The sequence below is a fragment of the Xyrauchen texanus genome, chromosome 20 (assembly GCF_025860055.1).
Source record: "Xyrauchen texanus isolate HMW12.3.18 chromosome 20, RBS_HiC_50CHRs, whole genome shotgun sequence".
Classification (NCBI taxonomy): Eukaryota; Metazoa; Chordata; class Actinopteri; order Cypriniformes; family Catostomidae; genus Xyrauchen; species Xyrauchen texanus.
Genome location: NC_068295.1, coordinates 2,012,058 through 2,038,276, shown reverse-complemented (window position 1 = coordinate 2,038,276; position 26,219 = coordinate 2,012,058). Strand labels below are relative to the sequence as shown.

At 41.4% G+C, this 26,219-nt stretch overlaps 1 protein-coding gene across 2 annotated transcripts in view; it reads left to right on the top strand.

Annotated features, from left to right (window-relative positions):
- Positions 1-26,219, top strand: part of LOC127660801 (DNA nucleotidylexotransferase-like) — a 145,958-nt gene that overhangs the window by 60,357 nt on the left and 59,382 nt on the right. For both annotated transcript variants that reach the window (XM_052151226.1, XM_052151225.1), the window contains 2 exons: positions 15,598-15,858; positions 22,290-22,373. In XM_052151226.1, the coding sequence (XP_052007186.1) occupies positions 15,598-15,858; positions 22,290-22,373 (345 nt within the window). The remainder of the gene's footprint in view (positions 1-15,597; positions 15,859-22,289; positions 22,374-26,219) is intronic.

Here is a 26,219-nt window from a genome sequence, read left to right as displayed (position 1 = left end):
AATTTATATAAATCCACTGACCCCCGCGTTTCACGTTAAAGCAGCTGGTGGTTGTCAGGGTCGACTTTAAACTGTAATATTATAAACGCACTCCTCCTCTGTGGATCAGTCACTGGACCGCAGCCGGTGCTGAGACCTCAATCAATTGGCTGAAGTTTTGGGTTAGTGATTCTGTGTCCCCTGCTGATCGAACTCAGAGCCCATGGCCTTCAACATCAGACTAAAGAACATATACACCCAACAATTCTATTTCATAGCGGGTAATTCACTGAGATGAGTTCATTATGGGGAATTGACAACGACTTGCACTTGCAGTCAAAAGTTTGGACACACATACTCATTAACTAGTGAGTAGTGGGCAGTGGTGGCTCAGTGGTTGAGGCTCAGGGTTACTGACCAGAAGGTCGGGGGTTCAAGCCCCACCACCAAAAAGACGCCACTGTTGGGCCCTTGAGCAAGGCACTTAACTCCATGTTGCTCCGGGGGGATTGTCCCTGTAATAAGTGCACTGTAAGTCACTTTGGATAAAAGCGTCTGCCAAATGCATACATGTATAAATGTAACTATTATGAGTATTTCCCACATTCTAGAATAATAGTAATGTCATCAAAACGATCAAATACCACAATAGAAAATATGGGAATTACAGTATGTGCTGACTAAATATTACAGAAATAAAAGCTCTTGTATTTGAGGTTGTTGTTTGTCTTGATCAACAAGTGGGCCAAAAAGAACATTTCTTTGGACAGTTTGTACCGAGCCAGAATATTATGCAACAAAAAGCTACATGCCACAGATAACAGTTAAATGATATACTGTAGGACAGGGATGGGAAGGTTACTTTTAAAAAGTATTCTGCTACAGATTACAGAATGCATGCAGTAAAATTACATTTTTTACATATTCCTACATTTCTCATGGCCAAGAACGTAATCGAAATACTGTGGATTGCTTTATCAGCACTGGCAAATGTTTTCAATTGTTTTGACTATAAACAAGTAAATAAAGAAAACTAACTTATATATGAAGCCCTGGCCTGTGGCAGGGCGTAGGGCGGGGCCGGGTTGTGATTATACACATCCGGTCCCTTATCAGGCTAATTTAGCCACTGAGAGGGATGAAGGCCGATGGCAGACAGTGGTGCGACGAGAGAGAGATAGTTTACGGGCATGTCCGTCATGTGTGTGTTTGTCTTTTGGTTTAAGTTATTCATTAAAATATTATTTATATTGCCAAGCCGGTTCTCGCCTCCTCCTTTCCATTGAACTGCTTTACACTGGTGCCGAAGCCCGAGAAGGAGGAGGGATGCCCGTTGCGGAGTCCTCGACACTGCCGTCCACCCAGGGAAGAGCCGCTGCCATCCACCGGGGGAGGGAGTAGACCGACCGTCTGGAGGCGAGTGGGGACTGGACTCCCCGACCGCCTGGAGCGATGGAGCCGCTGCCAGAGGCGGAGGAGAGCCCTGCCATCCCCCAGAAACGTGGAGGGGTTGGAGGAAGACCGCCGTCTGTGAGGAGAGGAGGGAAGTGTTCCCCGACCGCCTGGAGCCGTAGGGCCACTGCCAGGGGCAGAGGAGTGTCCCCACGAGTCGCCGAGAACACGGAGGGGCGTTCTGACCGCCGGGGGACGTGAGTCTGACTCTGGTTCGCTCAGGGAGAAGCGGCTGTCGTCCGCCTGAGAGGGTGGAGAAGTGATCGAGGACCATGCGACGGTTTATCGGAGAACCGGCGAGTAGGTTTTTTTTTTCCCTCTCTCTCACTGCAGCTATGCGTTGGCCTTTTCCCTCTCGTTTAAATTTGAGTGTTTATTGGGGGTACAGTATTTAAATTCTCATTAAGAATAATTAAAAATACCCTAACCACATTAAAAACATTGACAAAGCATGCAATCGTGATTTTATTGGATTTATTAACAACCTGTCTCTGAATGTGCACAAAACAAACGAGATGGTTGTTGACTTTAGGAGAGCACAGAGTGCTCGCTCTCCACTGAACATCGACGGCTCCTCTGTGGAGATCGTCAAGAGCACCAAATTCCTCGAGATCCTCACCTGGTCCCTCAACACCAGCTCCATTACCAAGAAAGCCCAGCAGCATCTCTACTTTCTTCAAAGGCTGAGAAAAGCACATCTCCATCCCTACATCACTACATTTGTAATGATGAAACAGCCTAAGGAGAGGAGGTGCACACTCCGACACGCATGGTGTCAGGAGCACAACCTCTCCCACAACGTCATTAAGGCCAAGGAGCTTGTAGTGGAAGAAAGACAGAGAACACAGCCCCATCACCATTAATGGAGCACCGGTGGAGAGAGTCAGCAGCTTCAAGTTCCTCGGTGTCCACATTACTGAGGAATTCACATGGTCCGTCCACACTGAGGCCGTTGTGAAGAAGGCTCACCATGTGCATTTATGGTAGTCATGAGGTCAATCATCTGTAATATTCTCATAGAATTACACACACTGTACATTCTGTGATCTTCCACTGCACAGAAATCACATTGAACAGTCGCAGTAAACGCTCAGGGATCAAAGCCGGGCGCAGTTCTAACACTCTGTGCAAACACACGCTAATCTTTGCTCTTGGGGCCGCGGGTTTGAAGTCTCCAAATCTGCCTCACCGCCAGCGTGACATTAGATCAGCCGTCGTCATGGTGACACAATTTCCGTTGTCCTCTGGGTCGGATGTGTCAGCGGTTAGTCGTACCCTTCAAAGAGACGGAAAAAAATCATCAAATGCATAAAAATGCTGAAGCATCAGATAGTATTCTCAAAAAACATGCACGGCTAGATGGATTTATATTATTATTATGTTATATTAGCAAGTTTATACGGATTGAAATGCCTCTTAATTCAGTTTTAATCAGATGTATTAAATGCATTAAATTCTACTGACATGTTTGCTCATGATATAACGGCTCGCCGCATGTGTCGTGATTCTAAGCACCGCAGTAACTCAGCGTGCTTCATAGCTTCATTTCTGGCTGCACTCACGAGTTAAATGGTCCTGTAATTGTGCATGAAAACAGCTCGTCATATCAGCGCTTCAAGGCCAGGCAGTCCTGTCTTCACCTTCACAAAACCTCTTCACTCTCTAGGTCTCATTTGAGCGCCGTTCGAGCGTGATTGTGTGTACCTAAAGCAGCATGCCAATTTTACTATGCATTACAAGTATGTACTTCAATGGTGATGCAAAGAGCATCCATTTGTGTATGTAGAAAGACTACACCAGTTATGGGATGTACAATAACATTCAAAACATTGCACCTTGATAGCTCAGACCATTAATATCTTACCAACCAATATTAGCTAGACTTTCTGTTTCATGCAAGTGGATTTTTATTTTCTGAAGAAAATATGAGTGATGTTTGCCTAATAATGCTATACATCCTGATCACCATTTTGGTTAGGGCTTTCATGAGTAATGACATTTGGCTGATGATTAATTGTCAAACAAATAATTGCGATTATGACGATTATGACGGTTTCTGTGTGCTTCATACACCTTAGGAAGCCATTTTTACATATTTAACTTCAAATATATAAATCAAATATTAAAATAGGTATCTATGATTTCCTTTAAATGCTTCAAAAAATTCTAATGACAAAAAAAAACTATGTTTTAAATATCAAAATATTTCTAAATACTTAAAATATGTCCCTGTTTTTTATCAACTTTATTTATTTATTTAAATTTTTTTGTGTACATTTCACATTTACACTGTTGTTTATATATAAAATGCATATAAATAAAATATATGAGTTATAAAATATACATTTGTTATGTTTTGAAATTATAATATTTTGCAATAGTAAAATATTTCTATCCTAATTTCTCCACTTTTACACGTTATTTCGATGCTCTTTGATTAAACCACAAGCCCTTATTTCTTCATTTTATCACTCCACAGAAACAGAGAAAGTGTGCGTCTCCTCCTCCTTCACTGTGTGTCATGAACACTGTGTATCTAATCGTGGTTAGATTATCGAAAAACTACTGGCTATCTGTACAGTATCCCACAGCTACAGTACTGTAAATAAGTTCAATGGAAAGGAGGAGGCGAGAACCGGCTTTTCAATATAAATAATATTTTAATAATAAACTTAAACAGAAGACACAAACACACACGACGGACATGCCCGTAAACGATCTCTCTCTCCCGCACAATCCTCCTCAGTCAGCTTTTATCCCTCTCGGAGGCTTGATTAGCCTGATAAGGGACCGGGTGTTTATAATCACGACCCAGCCCCGCCCTCCGCCCGGCCACATTCCTCCCTCGTTCTCTCAGGCAGGGGAAACCCCCCCTTCCCTGGGGGAGCGCGTGCCCGAAGCCCTGTCTGCCGGCAGGTCATCCCCGTCCACCTGGATGAGGGAGGGGATAAGGGGAGGGAAAAATATATAATAAAAATGGGGGGTACTTCCTATAACAGTGTAGTACCCCCCCAAAAAAACACTGTAAAATTTAAACGAGAGGGAAAAGGCCAATGCGGAGCGGCAGTGAGAGAGAGAGAGGAGAGAGATGAAAAAACCCCCCAAAAAATTACTCGCCAGTTCTCCAATATGCCGTAGCTTGTTCCTCGGCCACACCTCCACCCTCTAACGTACTACAGCCGCGCCTCTCCGGGCGGATCGGAGGCAGTCCTCCAGCCCCTGGTGGACGGAACGCCCCGCCGCATTCTTGGGGAACAGAAGGGGTCTCCCCCACCCCTGGCAGCAGTTCTCCCGCTCCAGGCGGTCGGCAGCGAGCCCCTCCCCACTCGCGTCGGCGGTTTCAGACCCCGCCACATTTCAGCGGCTTGTAGGGGATCCTCCGCCCCTGGCAGCGGCCCTGACCGCTCGAGCCGGTCGGTTAGGAGCCCCTTCTCCCCTCGCGGTCGGCGGCGGTTGGGGTGGACGAGTAGTGGCGAGAACTCTACTACGGCGTATCCCTCCTCCTTACCGGATTTCGGCACCAGTGTAAAGAAGTTCAATGGAAAGGAGGAGGCGAGAACCGGCTTCGAAAATGACTGTATGCCTACTTATTATGCCACTTATTATAAGACTGCTTGCCAAATTAATAAATGAATGTGCAGTTATTAGTCTGAAATATCAGAGCACTGGATGGCCAATTAGTATGAAGTATTCTGTGTAATAATTAGAGTTAAGGGTTTGTTTTTGTTCAAATCCCTAACCCTAAAGTGTCAGCAATAGCAATAGTGATATTTCCCTAGCAAACACTACTAATGAAAATACCCTGCGAATAATAAGTGACGAGATGAACATATAGAAGTTAATGCTAACGATCAAGTGACAAGAATTTGCATAAGAGCAGAGAGACAGATTAACAGAGTGAATTAGGAGAGAAAGACGAAGAGGAGTCAGGACTTAAGAATTGATTTCCTCTGGTTACAGGGCCACTCTGATTCTCCAGTGCCTGATGGGGGCACAGCTAAGACGATTAACGATACAAATTGTCAGTTTAATTGCAGCTCCCACAATAATTGTTGCACTACTGTATCCCTCTCACAGGCCATAAATCTGCAGCAGTCGTCTTAAAGAGCAATGAGTGCCAGAGGGGCCGAGCTCACTGCTGCCCGCACAATCTGTTAAACACTGAGACAATTATTATAATTGTGTAACCCGGTGCAAAAACAGCCCTGTGCTGACTCACTAAACTGCCTCATGTCACTCTGCGACTGATAGAACATTTACACTCAGCTATTCTAACAGGAGACGGATCAGTCATTGAGTAACGAGAGAGAGACCCAGAGGACGGATTTACTGCTCAGATGTTGCTCTTTCATTGCTCTGGAGATTCATAATGTGATTTATTATGTTCTATTTATGATCTTTATGTCTGATGTTTTTCCTGACATCCCCTAGGAGACATAAAAACAGTAAATTAGATAATTGTTGACAGTAAGAGTATAGAACTGTAAAATAAATAGGAATTGCATAGCTCAGACTATTTGGTCTTGGGAGAATTTGATAATAAATATTTGAGACATTGGTATTTTGGTAAATCGGAGAACAGTTTCATACACTGTTGAGATGTGTTCTGAATGTCTAGAGGAGACATCTGAGATGCAGAAGACTCCGAATATCACAGAGACTTGTGGGCCCAAAAGCAACCACCTAGAAACCATCCAGAACACTTCAGCAGCTGCCTAGCAATGAACTAGAAACCACTCAGAGCACCTTAGCAACCGCATATCAAAAAATATCTCTGAACACTGTGTTAAAGCCCGGGCGACCACCCTCAAACATCCTAGCAGCACAGTAAAAACCAACCAGAACTAGCACCTACCTCCACCTAACAATGTATTAGCAACCTTTCAGATCAACAATCACATATCAATGCTCTAATAACAAGCTGAAACACCTTAGCAACGCTTATCAACACTCTAAAAATGACCCTGAACACCTTAGCAACGCTTATCAACACTCTAAAAATGACCCTGAACACCTTAACAGACGCTCATCAACACTCTAAAAATGCCCCTGAACACCTTAACAGACGCTCATCAACACTCTAAAAATGACCCTGAACACCTTAACAGACGCTCATCAACACTCTAAAAATGACCCTGAACACCTTAGCAAACGCTCATCAACACTCTAAAAATGACCCTGAACACCTTAACAGACGCTCATCAACACTCTAAAAATGACCCTGAACACCTTAACAGACGCTCATCAACACTCTAAAATGACCCTGAACACCTTAACAGACGCTCATCAACACTCTAAAAATGACCCTGAACACCTTAACAGACGCTCATCAACACTCTAAAATGACCCTGAACACCTTAACAGACGCTCATCAACACTCTAAAAATGACCCTGAACACCTTAACAGACGCTCATCAACACTCTAAAATGACCCTGAACACCTAAACAGACGCTCATCAACACTCTAAAAATGACCCTGAACACCTTAACAAAGGCTCATCAACACTCTAAAATGACCCTGAACACCTTAACAGACGCTCATCAACACTCTAAAATGACCCTGAACACCTAAACAGACGCTCATCAACACTCTAAAAATGACCCTGAACACCTTAACAAAGGCTCATCAAGACTCTAAAAATGACCCTGAACACCTTAACAGACGCTCATCAACACTCTAAAAATGCCCCTGAACACCTTAACAGACGCTCATCAACACTCTAAAAATGCCCCTGAACACCTTAACAAACGCTCATCAACACTCTAAAAATGACCCTGAACACCTTAACAGACGCTCATCAACACTCTGAAAATGACCCTAAACACCTTAACAGAAGCTCATCAACACTTTAAAAATGCCCCTGAACACCTTAACAAACGCTCATTAACACTCTAAAAATGACCCTGAACACCTTAACAGACTCTCATCAACACTCTGAAAATGACCCTGAACACCTTAACAGACGCTCATCAACACTCTAAAAATGACCCTGAACACCTTAACAGACGCTCATCAACACTCTAAAAATGACCCTGAACACCTTAACAAAGGCTCATCAACACTCTAAAAATGACCCTGAACACCTTAACAAAGGCTCATCAACACTCTAAAAATGCCCCTGAACACCTTAACAGACGCTCATCAACACTCTAAAATGCCCCTGAACACCTTAACAGACGCTCATCAACACTCTAAAAATGCCCCTGAACACCTTAACAGACGCTCATCAACACTCTAAAATGACCCTGAACACCTTAACAGACGGCTCATCAACACTCTAAAAATGCCCCTGAACACCTTAACAGACGCTCATCAACACTCTAAAAATGACCCTGAACACCTTAACAGACGCTCATCAACACTCTAAAAATGCCCCTGAACACCTTAACAGACGCTCATCAACACTCTAAAAATGACCCTGAACACCTTAACAAAGGCTCATCAACACTCTAAAAATGCCCCTGAACACCTTAACAGACGCTCATCAACACTCTAAAAATGACCCTGAACACCTTAACAGACGCTCATCAACACTCTAAAAATGCCCCTGAACACCTTAACAGACGCTCATCAACACTCTAAAAATGCCCCTGAACACCTTAACAAACGCTCATCAACACTCTAAAAATGACCCTGAACACCTTAACAAAGGCTCATCAACACTCTAAAAATGCCCCTGAACACCTTAACAGACGCTCATCAACACTCTAAAAATGCCCCTGAACACCTTAAAAAACGCTCATCAACACTCTAAAAATGCCCCTGAACACCTAAACAGACGCTCATCAACACTCTAAAAATGCCCCTGAACACCTTAACAAACGCTCATCAACACTCTAAAAATGCCCCTGAACACCTAAACAGACGCTCATCAACACTCTAAAAATGCCCCTGAACACCTTAACAGACGCTCATCAACACTCTAAAAATGCCCCTGAACACCTAAACAGACGCTCATCAACACTCGAAAAATGCCCCTGAACACCTTAACAGACGCTCATCAACACTCTAAAAATGACCCTGAACACCTTAACAAACGCTCATCAACACTCTAAAAATGACCCTGAACACCTTAACAGACGCTCATCAACACTCTAAAAATGACCCTGAACACCTTAACAGACGCTCATCAACACTCTAAAAATGACCCTGAACACCTTAACAGACGCTCATCAACACTCTAAAAATGACCCTGAACACCTAAACAGACGCTCATCAACACTCTAAAAATGACCCTGAACACCTAAACAGACGCTCATCAACACTCTAAAAATGACCCTGAACACCTTAACAGACGCTCATCAACACTCTAAAAATGACCCTGAACACCTTAACAGACGCTCATCAACACTCTAAAAATGACCCTGAACACCTTAACAGACGCTCATCAACACTCTGAAAATGACCCTGAACACCTTAACAGACGCTCATCAACACTCTGAAAATGACCCTGAACACCTTAACAGACGCTCATCAACACTCTAAAAATGCCCCTGAACACCTTAACAAAGGCTCATCAACACTCTAAAAATGACCCTGAACACCTTAACAGACGCTCATCAACACTCTAAAAATGCCTCTGAACACCTTAACAGACGCTCATCAACACTCTAAAAATGCCTCTGAACACCTTAACAAACGCTCATCAACACTCTAAAAATGACCCTGAACACCTTAACAAAGGCTCATCAACACTCTAAAAATGACCCTGAACACCTTAACAAAGGCTCATCAACACTCTAAAAATGACCCTGAACACCTTAACAAAGGCTCATCAACACTCTAAAAATGCCCCTGAACACCTTAACAGACGCTCATCAACACTCTAAAAATGCCCCTGAACACCTTAACAAAGGCTCATCAACACTCTAAAAATGCCCCTGAACACCTAAACAGACGCTCATCAACACTCTAAAAATGCCCCTGAACACCTTAACAGACGCTCATCAACACTCTAAAAATGACCCTGAACACCTTAACAGAGGCTCATCAACACTCTAAAAATGCCCCTGAACACCTTAACAGACGCTCATCAACACTCTAAAAATGACCCTGAACACCTTAACAGACGCTCATCAACACTCTAAAAATGACCCTGAACACCTTAACAGACGCTCATCAACACTCTAAAAATGACCCTGAACACCTTAACAGACGCTCATCAACACTCTAAAAATGCCCCTGAACACCTTAACAGACGCTCATCAACACTCTAAAAATGCCCCTGAACACCTTAACAGACGCTCATCAACACTCTAAAAATGCCCCTGAACACCTTAACAGACGCTCATCAACACTCTAAAAATGCCCCTGAACACCTTAACAGACGCTCATCAACACTCTAAAATGCCCCTGAACACCTTAACAGACGCTCATCAACACTCTAAAAATGCCCCTGAACACCTTAACAGACGCTCATCAACACTCTAAAAATGCCCCTGAACACATTAACAGACGCTCATCAACACTCTAAAAATGCCCCTGAACACCTTAACAGACGCTCATCAACACTCTAAAAATGCCCCTGAACACCTTAACAGACGCTCATCAACACTCTAAAATGCCCCTGAACACCTTAACAGACGCTCATCAACACTCTAAAAATGCCCCTGAACACCTTAACAGACGCTCATCAACACTCTAAAAATGCCCCTGAACACCTTAACAGACGGCTCATCAACACTCTAAAAATGCCCCTGAACACCTTAACAGACGCTCATCAACACTCTAAAAATGCCCCTGAACACCTTAACAGACGCTCATCAACACTCTAAAATGCCCCTGAACACCTTAACAGACGCTCATCAACACTCTAAAAATGCCCCTGAACACCTTAACAGACGCTCATCAACACTCTAAAAATGCCCCTGAACACCTTAACAGACGCTCATCAACACTCTAAAAATGCCCCTGAACACCTTAACAGACGCTCATCAACACTCTAAAAATGCCCTGAACACCTTAACAGACGCTCATCAACACTCTAAAAATGCCCCTGAACACCTTAACAGACGCTCATCAACACTCTAAAAATGCCCCTGAACACCTTAACAGACGCTCATCAACACTCTAAAAATGCCCCTGAACACCTTAACAGACGCTCATCAACACTCTAAAATGCCCCTGAACACCTTAACAGACGCTCATCAACACTCTAAAAATGCCCTGAACACCTTAACAGACGCTCATCAACACTCTAAAAATGCCCCTGAACACCTTAACAGACGCTCATCAACACTCTAAAATGCCCCTGAACACCTTAACAGACGCTCATCAACACTCTAAAAATGCCCCTGAACACCTTAACAGACGCTCATCAACACTCTAAAAATGCCCCTGAACACCTTAACAGACGCTCATCAACACTCTAAAATGACCCTGAACACCTTAACAGACGCTCATCAACACTCTAAAAATGCCCCTGAACACCTTAACAGACGCTCATCAACACTCTAAAAATGACCCTGAACACCTTAACAGACGCTCATCAACACTCTAAAAATGACCCTGAACACCTTAACAGACGCTCATCAACACTCTAAAATGACCCTGAACACCTTAACAGACGCTCATCAACACTCTAAAAATGACCCTGAACACCTTAACAGACGCTCATCAACACTCTAAAAATGACCCTGAACACCTTAACAGACGCTCATCAACACTCTAAAAATGCCCCTGAACACCTTAACAGACGCTCATCAACACTCTAAAATGCCCCTGAACACCTTAACAGACGCTCATCAACACTCTAAAATGCCCTGAACACCTTAACAGACGCTCATCAACACTCTAAAAATGCCCCTGAACACCTTAACAGACGCTCATCAACACTCTAAAAATGCCCCTGAACACCTTAACAGACGCTCATCAACACTCTAAAATGCCCCTGAACACCTTAACAGACGCTCATCAACACTCTAAAATGACCCTGAACACCTTAACAGACGCTCATCAACACTCTAAAAATGCCCCTGAACACCTTAACAGACGCTCATCAACACTCTAAAAATGCCCCTGAACACCTTAACAGACGCTCATCAACACTCTAAAAATGCCCCTGAACACCTTAACAGACGCTCATCAACACTCTAAAAATGCCCCTGAACACCTTAACAGACGCTCATCAACACTCTAAAAATGACCCTGAACACCTTAACAGACGGCTCATCAACACTCTAAAATGCCCCTGAACACCTTAACAGACGCTCATCAACACTCTAAAAATGACCCTGAACACCTTAACAGACGCTCATCAACACTCTAAAAATGACCCTGAACACCTTAACAGACGCTCATCAACACTCTAAAATGACCCTGAACACCTTAACAGACGCTCATCAACACTCTAAAAATGCCCCTGAACACCTTAACAGACGCTCATCAACACTCTAAAAATGCCCCTGAACACCTTAACAGGCGGCTCATCAACACTCTAAAAATGCCCCTGAACACCTTAACAGACGCTCATCAACACTCTAAAAATGCCCCTGAACACCTTAACAGACGCTCATCAACACTCTAAAAATGCCCCTGAACACCTTAACAGACGCTCATCAACACTCTAAAAATGCCCCTGAACACATTAACAGACGCTCATCAACACTCTAAAAATGCCCCTGAACACCTTAACAGACGCTCATCAACACTCTAAAAATGCCCCTGAACACCTTAACAGACGCTCATCAACACTCTAAAAATGCCCCTGAACACCTTAACAGACGCTCATCAACACTCTAAAATGACCCTGAACACATTAACAGACGGCTCATCAACACTCTAAAAATGACCCTGAACACCTTAACAGACGCTCATCAACACTCTAAAAATGCCCCTGAACACCTTAACAGACGCTCATCAACACTCTAAAAATGACCCTGAACACCTTAACAGACGCTCATCAACACTCTAAAAATGCCCCTGAACACATTAACAGACGCTCATCAACACTCTAAAAATGACCCTGAACACCTTAACAGACGCTCATCAACACTCTAAAAATGCCCCTGAACACCTTAACAGACGCTCATCAACACTCTAAAAATGACCCTGAACACATTAACAGACGCTCATCAACACTCTAAAAATGCCCCTGAACACCTTAACAGACGCTCATCAACACTCTAAAAATGCCCCTGAACACCTTAACAGACGCTCATCAACACTCTAAAAATGCCCCTGAACACCTTAACAGACGCTCATCAACACTCTAAAAATGACCCTGAACACATTAACAGACGCTCATCAACACTCTAAAAATGACCCTGAACACCTTAACAGACGCTCATCAACACTCTAAAAATGACCCTGAACACCTTAACAGACGCTCATCAACACTCTAAAAATGCCCCTGAACACCTAAACAGACGCTCATCAACACTCTAAAAATGACCCTGAACACCTAAACAGACGCTCATCAACACTCTAAAAATGCCCCTGAACACCTAAACAGACGCTCATCAACACTCTAAAAATGACCCTGAACACATTAACAGACGCTCATCAACACTCTAAAAATGACCCTGAACACCTTAACAGACGCTCATCAACACTCTGAAAATGCCCCTGAACACATTAACAGACGCTCATCAACACTCTAAAAATGACCCTGAACACCTTAACAGACGCTCATCAACACTCTAAAAATGCCCCTGAACACATTAACAGACGCTCATCAACACTCTAAAAATGCCCCTGAACACCTAAACAGACGCTCATCAACACTCTAAAAATGCCCCTGAACACCTAAACAGACGCTCATCAACACTCTAAAAATGCCCCTGAACACCTAAACAGACGCTCATCAACACTCTAAAAATGCCCCTGAACACCTAAACAGACGCTCATCAACATTCTAAAAATGCCCCTGAACACCTTAACAGACGCTCATCAACACTCTGAAAATGACCCTGAACACCTTAACAGACGCTCATCAACACTCTAAAAATGCCCCTGAACACCTTAACAGGCGGCTCATCAACACTCTGAAAATGACCCTGAACACCTTAACAGGCGCTCATCAACACTCTGAAAATGACCCTGAACACCTTAACAGACGCTCATCAACACTCTAAAAATGACCCTGAACACCTTAACAGACGCTCATCAACACTCTAAAAATGACCCTGAACACCTTAACAGACGCTCATCAACACTCTGAAAATGACCCTGAACACCTTAACAAAGGCTCATCAACACTCTAAAAATGACCCTGAACACCTTAAAAGACGCTCATCAACACTCTAAAAATGCCCCTGAACACCTTAACAGACGCTCATCAACACTCTAAAAATGCCCCTGAACACCTTAACAGGCGCTCATCAACACTCTAAAAATGCCCCTGAACACCTTAACAGGCGCTCATCAACACTCTAAAAATGCCCCTGAACACCTTAACAGACGCTCATCAACACTCTAAAAATGCCCCTGAACACCTTAACAGACGCTCATCAACACTCTAAAAATGACCCTGAACACCTTAACAGACGCTCATCAACACTCTAAAAATGCCCCTGAACACCTTAACAGACGCTCATCAACACTCTAAAAATGACCCTGAACACCTTAACAGACGCTCATCAACACTCTGAAAATGACCCTGAACACCTTAACAAAGGCTCATCAACACTCTAAAAATGACCCTGAACACCTTAACAGACGCTCATCAACACTCTAAAAATGACCCTGAACACCTTAACAGACGCTCATCAACACTCTAAAAATGACCCTGAACACCTTAACAGACGCTCATCAACACTCTAAAAATGACCCTGAACACCTTAACAGACGCTCATCAACACTCTGAAAATGACCCTGAACACCTTAACAGACGCTCATCAACACTCTGAAAATGACCCTGAACACCTTAACAAAGGCTCATCAACACTCTAAAAATGACCCTGAACACCTTAACAGACGCTCATCAACACTCTGAAAATGACCCTGAACACCTTAACAAAGGCTCATCAACACTCTAAAAATGACCCTGAACACCTTAACAGACGCTCATCAACACTCTAAAAATGACCCTGAACACCTTAACAGACGCTCATCAACACTCTAAAAATGACCCTGAACACCTTAACAGACGCTCATCAACACTCTAAAAATGCCCCTGAACACCTTAACAGACGCTCATCAACACTCTAAAAATGACCCTGAACACCTTAACAGACGCTCATCAACACTCTGAAAATGACCCTGAACACCTTAACAAAGGCTCATCAACACTCTAAAAATGACCCTGAACACCTTAACAGACGCTCATCAACACTCTAAAATGACCCTGAACACCTTAAAAGACGCTCATCAACACTCTAAAAATGACCCTGAACACCTTAACAGACGCTCATCAACACTCTAAAAATGCCCCTGAACACCTTAACAGACGCTCATCAACACTCTAAAAATGACCCTGAACACCTTAACAGACGCTCATCAACACTCTAAAAATGACCCTGAACACCTAGCATTGTTGTGATGGGTTCTGTACTAACACCACTCACGTTTTTCATAAATATAAATATTTATTTGGTTCCTCTTGTTTATCCTCTCTCAGTAGCACCCTCTCTCTCTCTCTCTCTCTCCTCTACTTTATTTATGGTGACTGCTGAGACGTGAACTCTTGAATTGATTTCATTTCTAGTGAAGTGGAACCGTTTAGCACAGATTGAGAATGCTGTCCTGCTGCGGTTGGATCCAGACTTATAATTTAAGAAGAATTGTATTTTGTATTGTCGGGTGTCTGATATTCTTCAACTAAATGGGAAGCAATTCAGATTTCCGCACCCAGCCTCGGCTTTGCTTCAATGAAATTCTCAATGGCTTGCTATTAGCATACATCAGAGTGGCTTATCCAGTCAAATACCATTGTTACGTTTATTCAGTGCCGTTTTGATGATGCTTGTCTTTGAAATCTTCATAATTCAGGCTTATTTCTCTCATACAGTAAATTATCTGTAAAGTCATGCAAACTCTTATGAAATATGTTTTTTAACATATAGACTATGGCTCTGTTTGGTAACATCGCCATGCTTCTCCTGAGAAAATGACACAATCCATTATAAGCATAGCTAGTGACAAACAACCAATTACATTAATAAAATAACCTTTATGTTATGCTGTATGAAATGAACATGTCTGCATATTTTCTCCCCCTCAATCAGAACATTCTGCTTTACTCCGACTTCCATGAGTCGACCTTTGACCTCAGGCTGTTGCCCAGCCGTCGGTTTGAGGCGATGGATCATTTCCAGAAGTGCTTCCTGATATTGAAGCTGAAGAGAGATCAGGTGACTGACATCAGAGGCAGCGATGAGGTCAGAAAGCACGGTCAGTGCCGGGACTGGAGGGCCGTGCGAGTTGACCTGGTGGCCCCTCCGATTGAGCGCTATGCGTACGCTTTGCTGGGGTGGACGGGATCCACGGTAAGAAAGTGATGATATATTTGTGTCATTTGTGTGTTAAAAAGGTGGTATGGTTGTGAAGTCACATCTTCTGAATTATTTTAATACAATCTTTTACCATTTTGATAAATAAATACCACAAATAGCGGATTTAATGCGTTTTCATATAAAAATGTATTAGTGTGGACATGACGATTTCTGATGACCTTGTCCAAATACACTTCTATTATGTTTGGGTCATTTTGACCCGTTTAAAGGCCATTGCACACTGAGTCCGAAATTTTCGTATGCGTTTTTTCGTGTTCATCAGCCTAAAACTTCGTCACGCACAGAAACCTTGCACACTGAGTCCGATGCGTATTTATTAAACCTTTGCGGAAAAAAACGCAAAAAATACAAAATGGATTCGATCAAGCAGTGAGGATGATTTTGTTGCCCTCTCTCTTCTTAAAAGAGAAAAAGAAAGAGGAAATATTGGGTCCATCCAATCCTGAGATTGCGCTGAGAGGAAGGAGAGTTTCAGCTCCTTATCAAGGAGTTGCGAAATTATCCCGAGCGATTCAAAATTTACCTCAGAATGTCTGTGGAAAAGTTTGATGCTTTGCTAGTGATACTGGAGCCACACATTAAAAAGAAGACTACAAATTTCCGTGAGCCAATCGATCCTGAACAGAGACTGGCAGTATGTCTAAGGTAGCTATCACACACACACACACACACACACACACACACACACACACACACACACACACACACACACACACACATGTTGTGTTGCCATGTTTATAGAGACTTTCCGTATACAGGTTATAGTTTTGTACCCTAATAATACAGTAGTATTCTAATTCGCTGACTCTAATCCTACACCTAAACCTAACCCTCACAGAAAACTTTCTGCATTCTGCATTTGCAAAGAGCATAGTTTAGTATGCTTTATAAGCTATTCCTCATGGGGACCGACAGAACATACCCACTAGGTCAGACATTGCAGGCTTTACTATCCTGATAAGGACATTTGGTCGCTGCAATGATGATACACGACACACAGCACACTCACACACACACACACACACACACACACACACACACACACACACACACACACACACACACACACACACACACACACATTGTTGAAACAACATTAAGTTGTGCTCTATAATAATATATGTATAATTTCAGGTATCTGAGCACTGGGGACTCATTCACGAAGTGTATCAACTTGTCAGACGCCATTCTGGATTTTGCCGGTCACTTGTACGGTGGCTCCGATTTGTCAAAAAACCTCTCAAAATGCTGGCTGTGGATGCGAAAAACGCAGAAAATCGAACCCGATCCGAATTTTTTTATTACGGACGAAAGTTTCGGAGGCAGTGTGCAAGCGTGATTGAAATAACGTGAGGTCGAATTTTTTTTTTAACGTGCGAAAATTTCGGATGCGAATTTCGGACTCAGTGTGCAATGGCCTTAAGAGTTATAAACATTGAAAAAACGTATCACTAATCTTGTATTTCTATAATGCAATGTCAGGGTGTTTTGGGTGGTTACTAGGGCGTTGCTAGGGTGTTGCTTGGTGGTTGCTAGGGCTTTACTAAATGGTTGCTAGATGGTTGCTTACTGGCCCATGTCAAAAGGGAACCTTGACATCCTGATCCCTTTTTTTTGACCCGAACAGTTAGGAATTATTTAGGAATTTTCTCACAAATCAGAAGGGATAAGATAGAACGTTTCTGTAATAGGGCCAAAGGTCAAGATGTAAGAAATCCTTTTCCTCTACAACACTAGCAGACCTATTTTACATCTCTGTGCATTATCACCAGGTGCAGGCAACAGAAGGAGGTAGATTAAGTCCAGACACTCCTGTGCAACACCCGTCAAACACAGTAACCCACTTCTTTTCCCTGGCACACCTCATTTATTTTGTTTCTGTCCCTAAACGTCCCTCATGCAGAGCCGAAAGACTTTAGGGAGCGAGCAGAGCCAGATACAGTTTGACTTGAGCTGTTTATAGACAGACCTTAACTTGAGGTCACGTAACCGATGTCCCCTGTGTCCATTCTGCAGGCGCGTCTTATTCATGTGAACGCTCGACCCATCAGCTATAATTACATTCTTCCACAGGCCACTATCCCATGATGCTTTTCCTCACCCACGGCATCTGTGTATGATCAGTGCTGTGCCACTACTCTGGTTTGAAGACAACGAAGGAAGATAGACACACTGCACAAAATCATTACTTTGTTCCTGTAAAAGTTCTTATAATAACCACAGAATAAGATGTACTTACATTTACATTTATGCATTTGGCAGACGCTTTTATCCAAAGTGACTTACAGTGCACTTATTACAGGGACAATCCCCCCGGAGCAACCTGGAGTTAAGTGCCTTACTCAAGGACACAATGGTGGTGGCTGTGGGGATCGAACCTTCTGCTTAGCAGTGCAGTGCTTTAGCCCACTACGCTACACCACTCCCCCCTACTTGAGAGGCAAAAATGCACAAGATATTAAGACTTGTTTTCAGAAAATAATAACTTATCTTAATTTTTAAATTAAGTTTGCATTTTTAACCTGAGCAGCCAATCATTTTTGTTTGTTTATTTTAAGCATGCATTCAGGGTGGTAACCCCGCAATGATCAAAACTAGCAAGTGCAACCCCCAATATTTACATTTATGCATTTGGCAGATTACATGATTACATAATCATGTATTTATTACATGATCAATGGAAACATGTCAATTCTTCATACCGTAACCCCCCAATATTAAAGCCAAATACGCCTTTGCATGCATTGCAAAAAAAAAAAGGATTTTGTGGTGAATTAAATGTAGCAGAAATGATGAAGAACTTTCTACACTGAATAATGCCTGAACTTGAAAATATGAAAGTAAATTCTACATTTGTGCTCAATTCAAACATGTTGAAATGAATGTGCTAGTTTATAAGTAAATATTATTTATGATTGTTTATTATCTTTACAATGCATTCTCAAGTATCAATGATGAAGTATAAAAACCCTAATATTATAATGATATGTTTATGCCGATTTGATACTATTTTTTTGATTTTGACTAGTAAAATGTGACATGCATAAACAAAATGAAACGAAAGTTTAAAATGTGAAACTTTCAAATATAATGTTATTTTATGTACCATAAATACATGGCTCATTCTATAACTGGGGGTACATTTCCCGTACATAAAAAGTACAAAAACAAAGTGCTTTCTCAACAAAACAGCTATTGGTTTAAGTTACTATATTTCTTCAAAGTAACATATCTACATTTTTTATATTTTCAGGGAAAGGATGTTTTTCAACTATGTTACGGACAAGCTGCATGTCATTACAGATGATTAAATGCAACACTTCAAGTACATTTACATTTATGCATTTGGCAGATGCTTTTATCCAAAGTGACTTACAGTGCACTTATTACAGGGACAATCCCCCCGGAGCAACCTGGAGTTAAGTGTCTTACTCAAGGACACAATGGTGGTGACTGTGGGGATCAAACCAGTGACCTTCTGAGTACCAATGTATTATACAGAGCACTTATGACAGGGACAATCCCCCCGGAGCAACCTGGAGTTAAGTGTCTTACTCAAGGACACAATGGTGGTGACTGTGGGGATCAAACCAGTGACCTTCTGAGTACCAATGTATTATACAGAGCACTTATTACAGGGACAATCCCCCTGGAGCAACCTGGAGTTAAGTGCCTTGCTCAAGGACACAATGGTGGTGGCTGTGGGGATCGAACCAGCAACCTTCTGATTACCACCTATGTGCTTTAGCCCACTACGCACCACCACCACCACTCCAAGTAACACACATAATTGTCTATTCTGCCATATGTGCAGTCATTGTTTTAAAATCATTGTAAGAAGTGTATATTATTGCAGATATTCCTGTGACATTTCCAGCACGGTCACTAGCAACAATAACACTTTTTGGTCATAAATCTGCCTTAAATATAAGTTTGGTAGTTTAATGAGATGTTATGCAAAATTCTGACCTTTTGTGGATGTAAAATATACCTTATAGGATATCAGAAGCAGCAATCTTGTGATTTGAAATGTAAAAAAATCAGCTGTAACAAAGTTGAGAATGAAAGAAATATATGTAGTTGAAAAATCTATATCCTGCCAACAGTTGCATAAGTTCTCTGATTTAACTGTCAAAGGAACAATATCTAGTTAATTTGGTAAAATCAGTAATCATCATGATTACTGCACGAGGGCACGCACACACATGCACGAGGGCACACACTATGCACACACTATGTTACCCAAAGGTTTGTCCTAGGTGGTATGATCATTTCAATGGGAGACCGTGCCTTGCCAACCACATGTCTTTTTCTTGATCAGGTTAACCTCAGATTTTTTTAAATATTTTTGTTCAAATCATTAAGATATTGCAAACCATAACAATGTACCCAACATAGTTGATGGTCAATTATTATACACCTTGACAATATGCTATTGTAGTTAAAATATTGAAAGAAAATTAAAGAGCCCATGCCATTATGTGTTATAAATGTCCCCCATAGAGGAAAAGGACTTCACATGATGCTGGTCACATGGTTTTGGGATACGCAATTTTTGTGGGGGTGCTTGTTTAGTAACAGAGTTGAGAGAAATTTTGTGGACATGAGTACAATATTATATTTTCTTTATTAAAATGCCAAACTCAATCTAAAGTGTTTAGAAATAAAAATAAATATATATATATAATGCTGACTTTAACATTTTTTATTTATTATTTTGAACCCTCTATATCATGTTTGGAGCTGAGTTAAAACATTATCCTAACCATCCAGTGAATAACACCTCTATTGCAACAACCCCTTAATTTTGGAAACTGCCTCTTCCCATGCTGAAATAGTGCTTTGTGTATCTCCATGCTTTCTGGCCTCTGAAGGATCACATCCTGTGCGGCTAGTCCGGAGAGTGTGGAGGTGGCCAACGTAAGACTAGCATTTTCTTGGCTGCTGTCAATCCAGAGAATAATAGTCTTTTCTGAAGCAGTGAAAAACTGAAGGATGAATTGTCATTTTAAAGTAAAATTTGGGACAACATGATACAGTATATCCACTGTCCTTTAAGGGGGCCTGGGTAGCTCAGCGAGTAAAGACGCTGGCAACCACCCCTAGAGTTCGCTAGTTCAAATCCCAGGGTGTGCTGAGTGACTCCAGCCAGGTCTCCTAAGCAACCAAATTGGCCCGGTTGCTAGGGAGGGTAGAGTCACATGGGGTAACCTCCTCGTGGTCGCTATAATATGGTTCTCGCTCTCGGTGGGCCGTGGGGCGAGTTGTGCGTGTATGCCGCGGAGAATAGCGTGAAGCCTCCACACGCGCTACGTCTCCGCGGTAACGCGCTCAACAAGTCACGTGATAAGATGCGCGGATTGGCGGTCTCAGACGCGGAGGCAACTGAGATTCGTCCTCCGCCACCCTGATTGAGGCGAGTCACTACGCCACCACGAGGACTTAGAGCGCATTGGGAATTGGGCGTTCCAAATTGGGAGAAAAAGAAACCAAATAAAAAAACATTATCATCAATGGACATTGAATGTACCCTAAATGATAGAATGAGCCACATAAATAACTTGACATAAAATGACTCTGTTAACTGAAATGTTTAAGTTAGATTTACTCGTTTTTTTCAATGTAGGGAAGTTTATGCCAATGAGGTCAGAACAATAAAATGAATTCAAGATATATTCTCTGAAAGCAAGTCCTAATATCTGACACAGATTGCTTCTCAAGTACATTTATCTTGTTGAAAGAATGATTTGATATTTTTACTATAAAACTAGACACAATTGCCGTGTAGTTTGTGAGGCATACTTTAATAAATCACACCATTCTTGTGCAATGAATTAGAAATTCAGAATACTATCAATTTAATCTATGCATTTGTTTATGTAGTGATTTACCTTGTCCTCATGTGTTGTTGTTGCATTGGGGTTTTGAGCATTTCATGGCATTCAACAGTGTTTGTTTGTAGCCAGAGTACTCATGACCTAAAGCAGCTTAGGAGAATGACAAAAAACATGAAATCTACTGTATGATTGAAGAGCTTAATGGAGCAGCATTTAAATAGGTCTGCAGGCCACGATAAAACTCTCTGAAGAGATACAAGCTGCTTAACACAACACAACAGCAGGACGCTGCATCCATATAGTGAGTTCAGGTCCGTTTTAAATCTCATAGAATCTGTGTGTTTGTTTACTCTCTGGAAATAAACAAACAAATAACAAACTCCATTAAACTACATTTGACTGCTCTGGCTGACTCTTTACAACCATAATTCATCAGAATATTCTATTGGTTTATTCTATTTTTCTAGTATGGAGCTAACCGTCCTATTATAAATCAGCTGAGCTACTCAAACAAGCTCGTAAATGTAGTTTGCTACTATGAGTTAAACTTTAACTTTCTTTCTCCAGCTGTTTGAGAGAGATCTGAGACGATTCGCCAGACTGGAGAGAGGAAAACTACTGGACAATCACGCGCTGTATGACAAAGCAACGGTACGACCGCACACGCACCTAAGACTAATTTCATAGCTAACATTTTATGCATCCTAAATACACACAATTAAATAATGTTTTCACGTGTTTTGTGTATTTTAAAATTGCAGCTTTGTTCATAAAAAAATATGGTAACACTTTCTATGAAGCCCATATTTATTATGCATTATTACTGTCTTATAATATGTTATAACTTCTCGTAAATAATTATAACTACAGTTATAATACATTAGAAGAGTTCCCCTACTCATAGTTATACTTTAGAGTATACGGCATTATAACACAAGCAACATTCAATGTAAAAGCAGCAGAAGTTAATAAAGTTAATGGTGTAAGTGCTGTACAGTGTAAACAGTCAAAAGGTTTGATGACGTCATCATATTATAAGTGTTCTTTACCTGTTTTTAAGGTGCAGTATGTAAGATTCAGAAACCCTTGTTATTAGTGACACCTGTGGCCGTTAAGTGAACTGCAGCCTGCTGCTCGTGCTCGTGCACACACTCCATAGGGACGCGAGTGAGCATCGTCCAAAACAATGACGTAACGTACAAAGAGACTGAACGTGATTCACCGACATCATGCTGACAGATGAGGCAGCGTAATTAAAATTACACAGTTATGATTGTTTTACTACAAACTTTGAGACTAAACTAAAACTACTAATCAGCTAACATAGCGATAGCATACTGATACACACATACAGCTGCATACTAGTGAGCTACACCAGACAGTTTACTGTTGCACTATTGTATGTCATATGTTGTACTACGATCAAGAAACCAGCGTATTTGCTTATATTTATCTTGTATAGCTGACGTTTAGTATAAAGAGAAGATGGTTGAAATTATTTGAAAGATAGTTTGCAATTCGTCAGCGTTAGCAGGCAAGATCAAGTTAGCTAAAATGACACTGATCTATTCTTATGACACTATATTTCACATGCTTTGTGGTTATGTAAGTTTACCCGTCCAATAAGAAGAACGCCAATTCAGGGACGGTTTTAACCCCAAAACTGAACGAAGGTCCCTTCAGGAATCAAATGCCCTGCCGATGTTCACTCTAGTTTTCGCTCGACCTCGATCACGTTCCCGCTTAGCCAGACGGGATTCAGTAGATACGTTTTTTGGTTTGGTTTACTCAGAGTTTGTGTAGTTTGTTGTCGCTGTTGAATAGCGGAAGAGACGCACCGAGGTAAGACTCTCGGGAGCGTGCATAAAGCGACCCGCTCCCTCTGCATGAACATCAGTCTACAGGCTTTAATAGGCAATCGTGGAAGTCCGGGAAGGGCTGATTATTTAAGTTGTGTTACAAGCCGTTCACACATTGGCAAAAAAAGACGAATATTGCATGAAAATTGTTACTTACAAATACATGCACCTTTAATAAAGTTACAAAAGTAATATATTCTTATAAACAACCAGAACATAAACATGTAACATATATTGACATTACAAGTCAAACTTATACATTGGAAGTTTTTAAAATAAGTCTCCAAATAAGATGCACCAACATTAAAGTTTATTGAAGAGAGTCCAGTATAGAATTAGCTAGATTTTTATTTTTTGTGTGTGATCAACATACATATTTCTTTCTTTCTCTCTCTTTCTCGAGAGAGAGTTTCTGATATATTTTAACCTTGTTGCTTTACAAGTGTGTGGCAAGGCAGAGGGTGGGCCGGTTCGTGAATCCGCACACCCGGCCCCTAATTAGGCTGATGAAACCCGAGAGGAATAAGGGCGACCGGAGACGGCAGTGTGACAGAGAGAGAGTTACGGGCAGCTGTCTGACACCTGTGTGTGTTTGTTTTTTTTATTCAGTTTCATATTAAACTATTATTTATATTATCAAGCCGATTTTCACCTCCTCCTTTCCATTGAATTTTGTTACACTGGTGCCGAATCCCGGAAAGGAGGAGGGATGCGCCGTAGTAGAGTCCTCGCCCTACCATCCATCCTAGCGGAGCAGCCCGGACGGAGGAGCCCGGCCGCCTGAGAGCGGAGTAACGTGAGGGGAGGAGGTGTTCCCAACCGACTGCCTGGAGTGGGAGGAGACCCCTACCAGCCGCTGAAACACTGGATCAACCTTTTTGACATGGAGTGCCATTTTTGATTTTCCTGGTCAATGGCTGTGTCACAGTATTATAATGTATTCTAATTGTGGTTACAAATATTTATGAGAAGTTATAACATATTATAAAGTGTGTTATGAGACTTTACTAATGCATTATAAATATGGGCTTCATAGAAAGTGTTATAAAAATATTCTGCACACAAGTGAAATGTCCTTTAATTTTTTCATATTTCATGCTCTTCACCGACACTTTTGTGCACAACAAATACACTAACTTCTGACAAAACTTTATTAGGGGAGAAATTGTTTGGTGTGTTGGAAATGACGTTGACTGTGGGACAGTCGTTATCTTTGAAAACACACCAAATATTTATATGGTTTGTTTATTTCATTCTTAGTTTAGATGATCATAGATTTAACCCTTGTGTTTGTGCAGACACATTTTGTATCTATCTATCTATCTATCTATCTATCTATCTATCTATCTATCTATCTATCTATCTATCTATCTATCTATCTATCTATCTATCTATCTATCTATCTGTCTGTCTGTCTGTCTGTCTGTCTGTCTGTCTGTCTGTCTGTGTTCAATATTTACATACTGAATTAATAACCACTTGCTTGATCTAAACAGAATAGGTGATATTTTTAAGTTTAGAACTCAGACTTTATATAATGCATATAGCCTGGACATTGTACTTTGTAATGCATTCTGTTAGATTACTCAAGGTCAATAATGTAATCTAAATAATTTGGATTACTTCTTCAGCACTGGTAGATTTTTTCACTTGTTTTGACTATAAAAAAAAATACATTCTCTGAAAAACCCAAATATCTAATGCAGAGTTGTTTCTAAAACAAGATTAATCAAATTGATTTTGAGTAGGTTTTTTACATATTTTTACAGTAAAACAATACAAAAACTATGATCAAGAATATGATTTCTGCCCTAATATCAAAGATCATTCTAGAAAATAATAAATTATGATCTAACGTGAATTTTCTTGATAATAAATATGATCGTGTCTGGTAACGTGCATGTAAAATGGCTAGAAATAGTATTTTAGCTTAGCATAAAGCTAACAATTTACACAAGGTTTATTTCTATTTCTTCTGCTCCAAACATACTTTAAAGGTACTTCTCTGTCTGCTCGTATGAATGTAACACATCATAAGAAAGTGTTTCACAGCTGTTCAAATGCACTTTGGATCATTTATATGTGGAAATGTTTCCATCTGAAAGCACTAAATATTAAATTAAACAAATGACAATAAAATGCAAAGTAATCTCTTCAGTAATCAAAATACTTTTTGAATGTAACTGTATTATAATTAACAACTGATGGAGGGAACGAGATGTTGTGTCGAAGAAGCGACACTAGGGGTCTCTCTTGAGCGCCGAATATACCTCTGATCTATGAATAAAAGGCCAATGAGAAGTTGGCAGACAGAATTTGCATGTCCTGCCCCCGGACATACGGGTATAAAGTCGGGGAAATGCATCTGTTTCATTCAGAAATTTTCTTCTGAGCCGATGGTCGTGTATGCAGCAAGCTGCGAGTCACCTGTTCCTCTTACCTCTGAGCGATCTGCTGTTGGATCTACGGCGCACTTCAGCAGCTTTCTTCTTCTCTGCACGGCAGTGCAGTTTGCCCCTGGGCGCTTCGACAGTGCAAACTAAAAAGAGTGTTTGTTAAAAGAGTGATTTTCTCTAAAAGAGTATTTTCCTCTAAAAGAACAAAACACAGCGGCATTGAACGTCCTTTTCAGGATGCG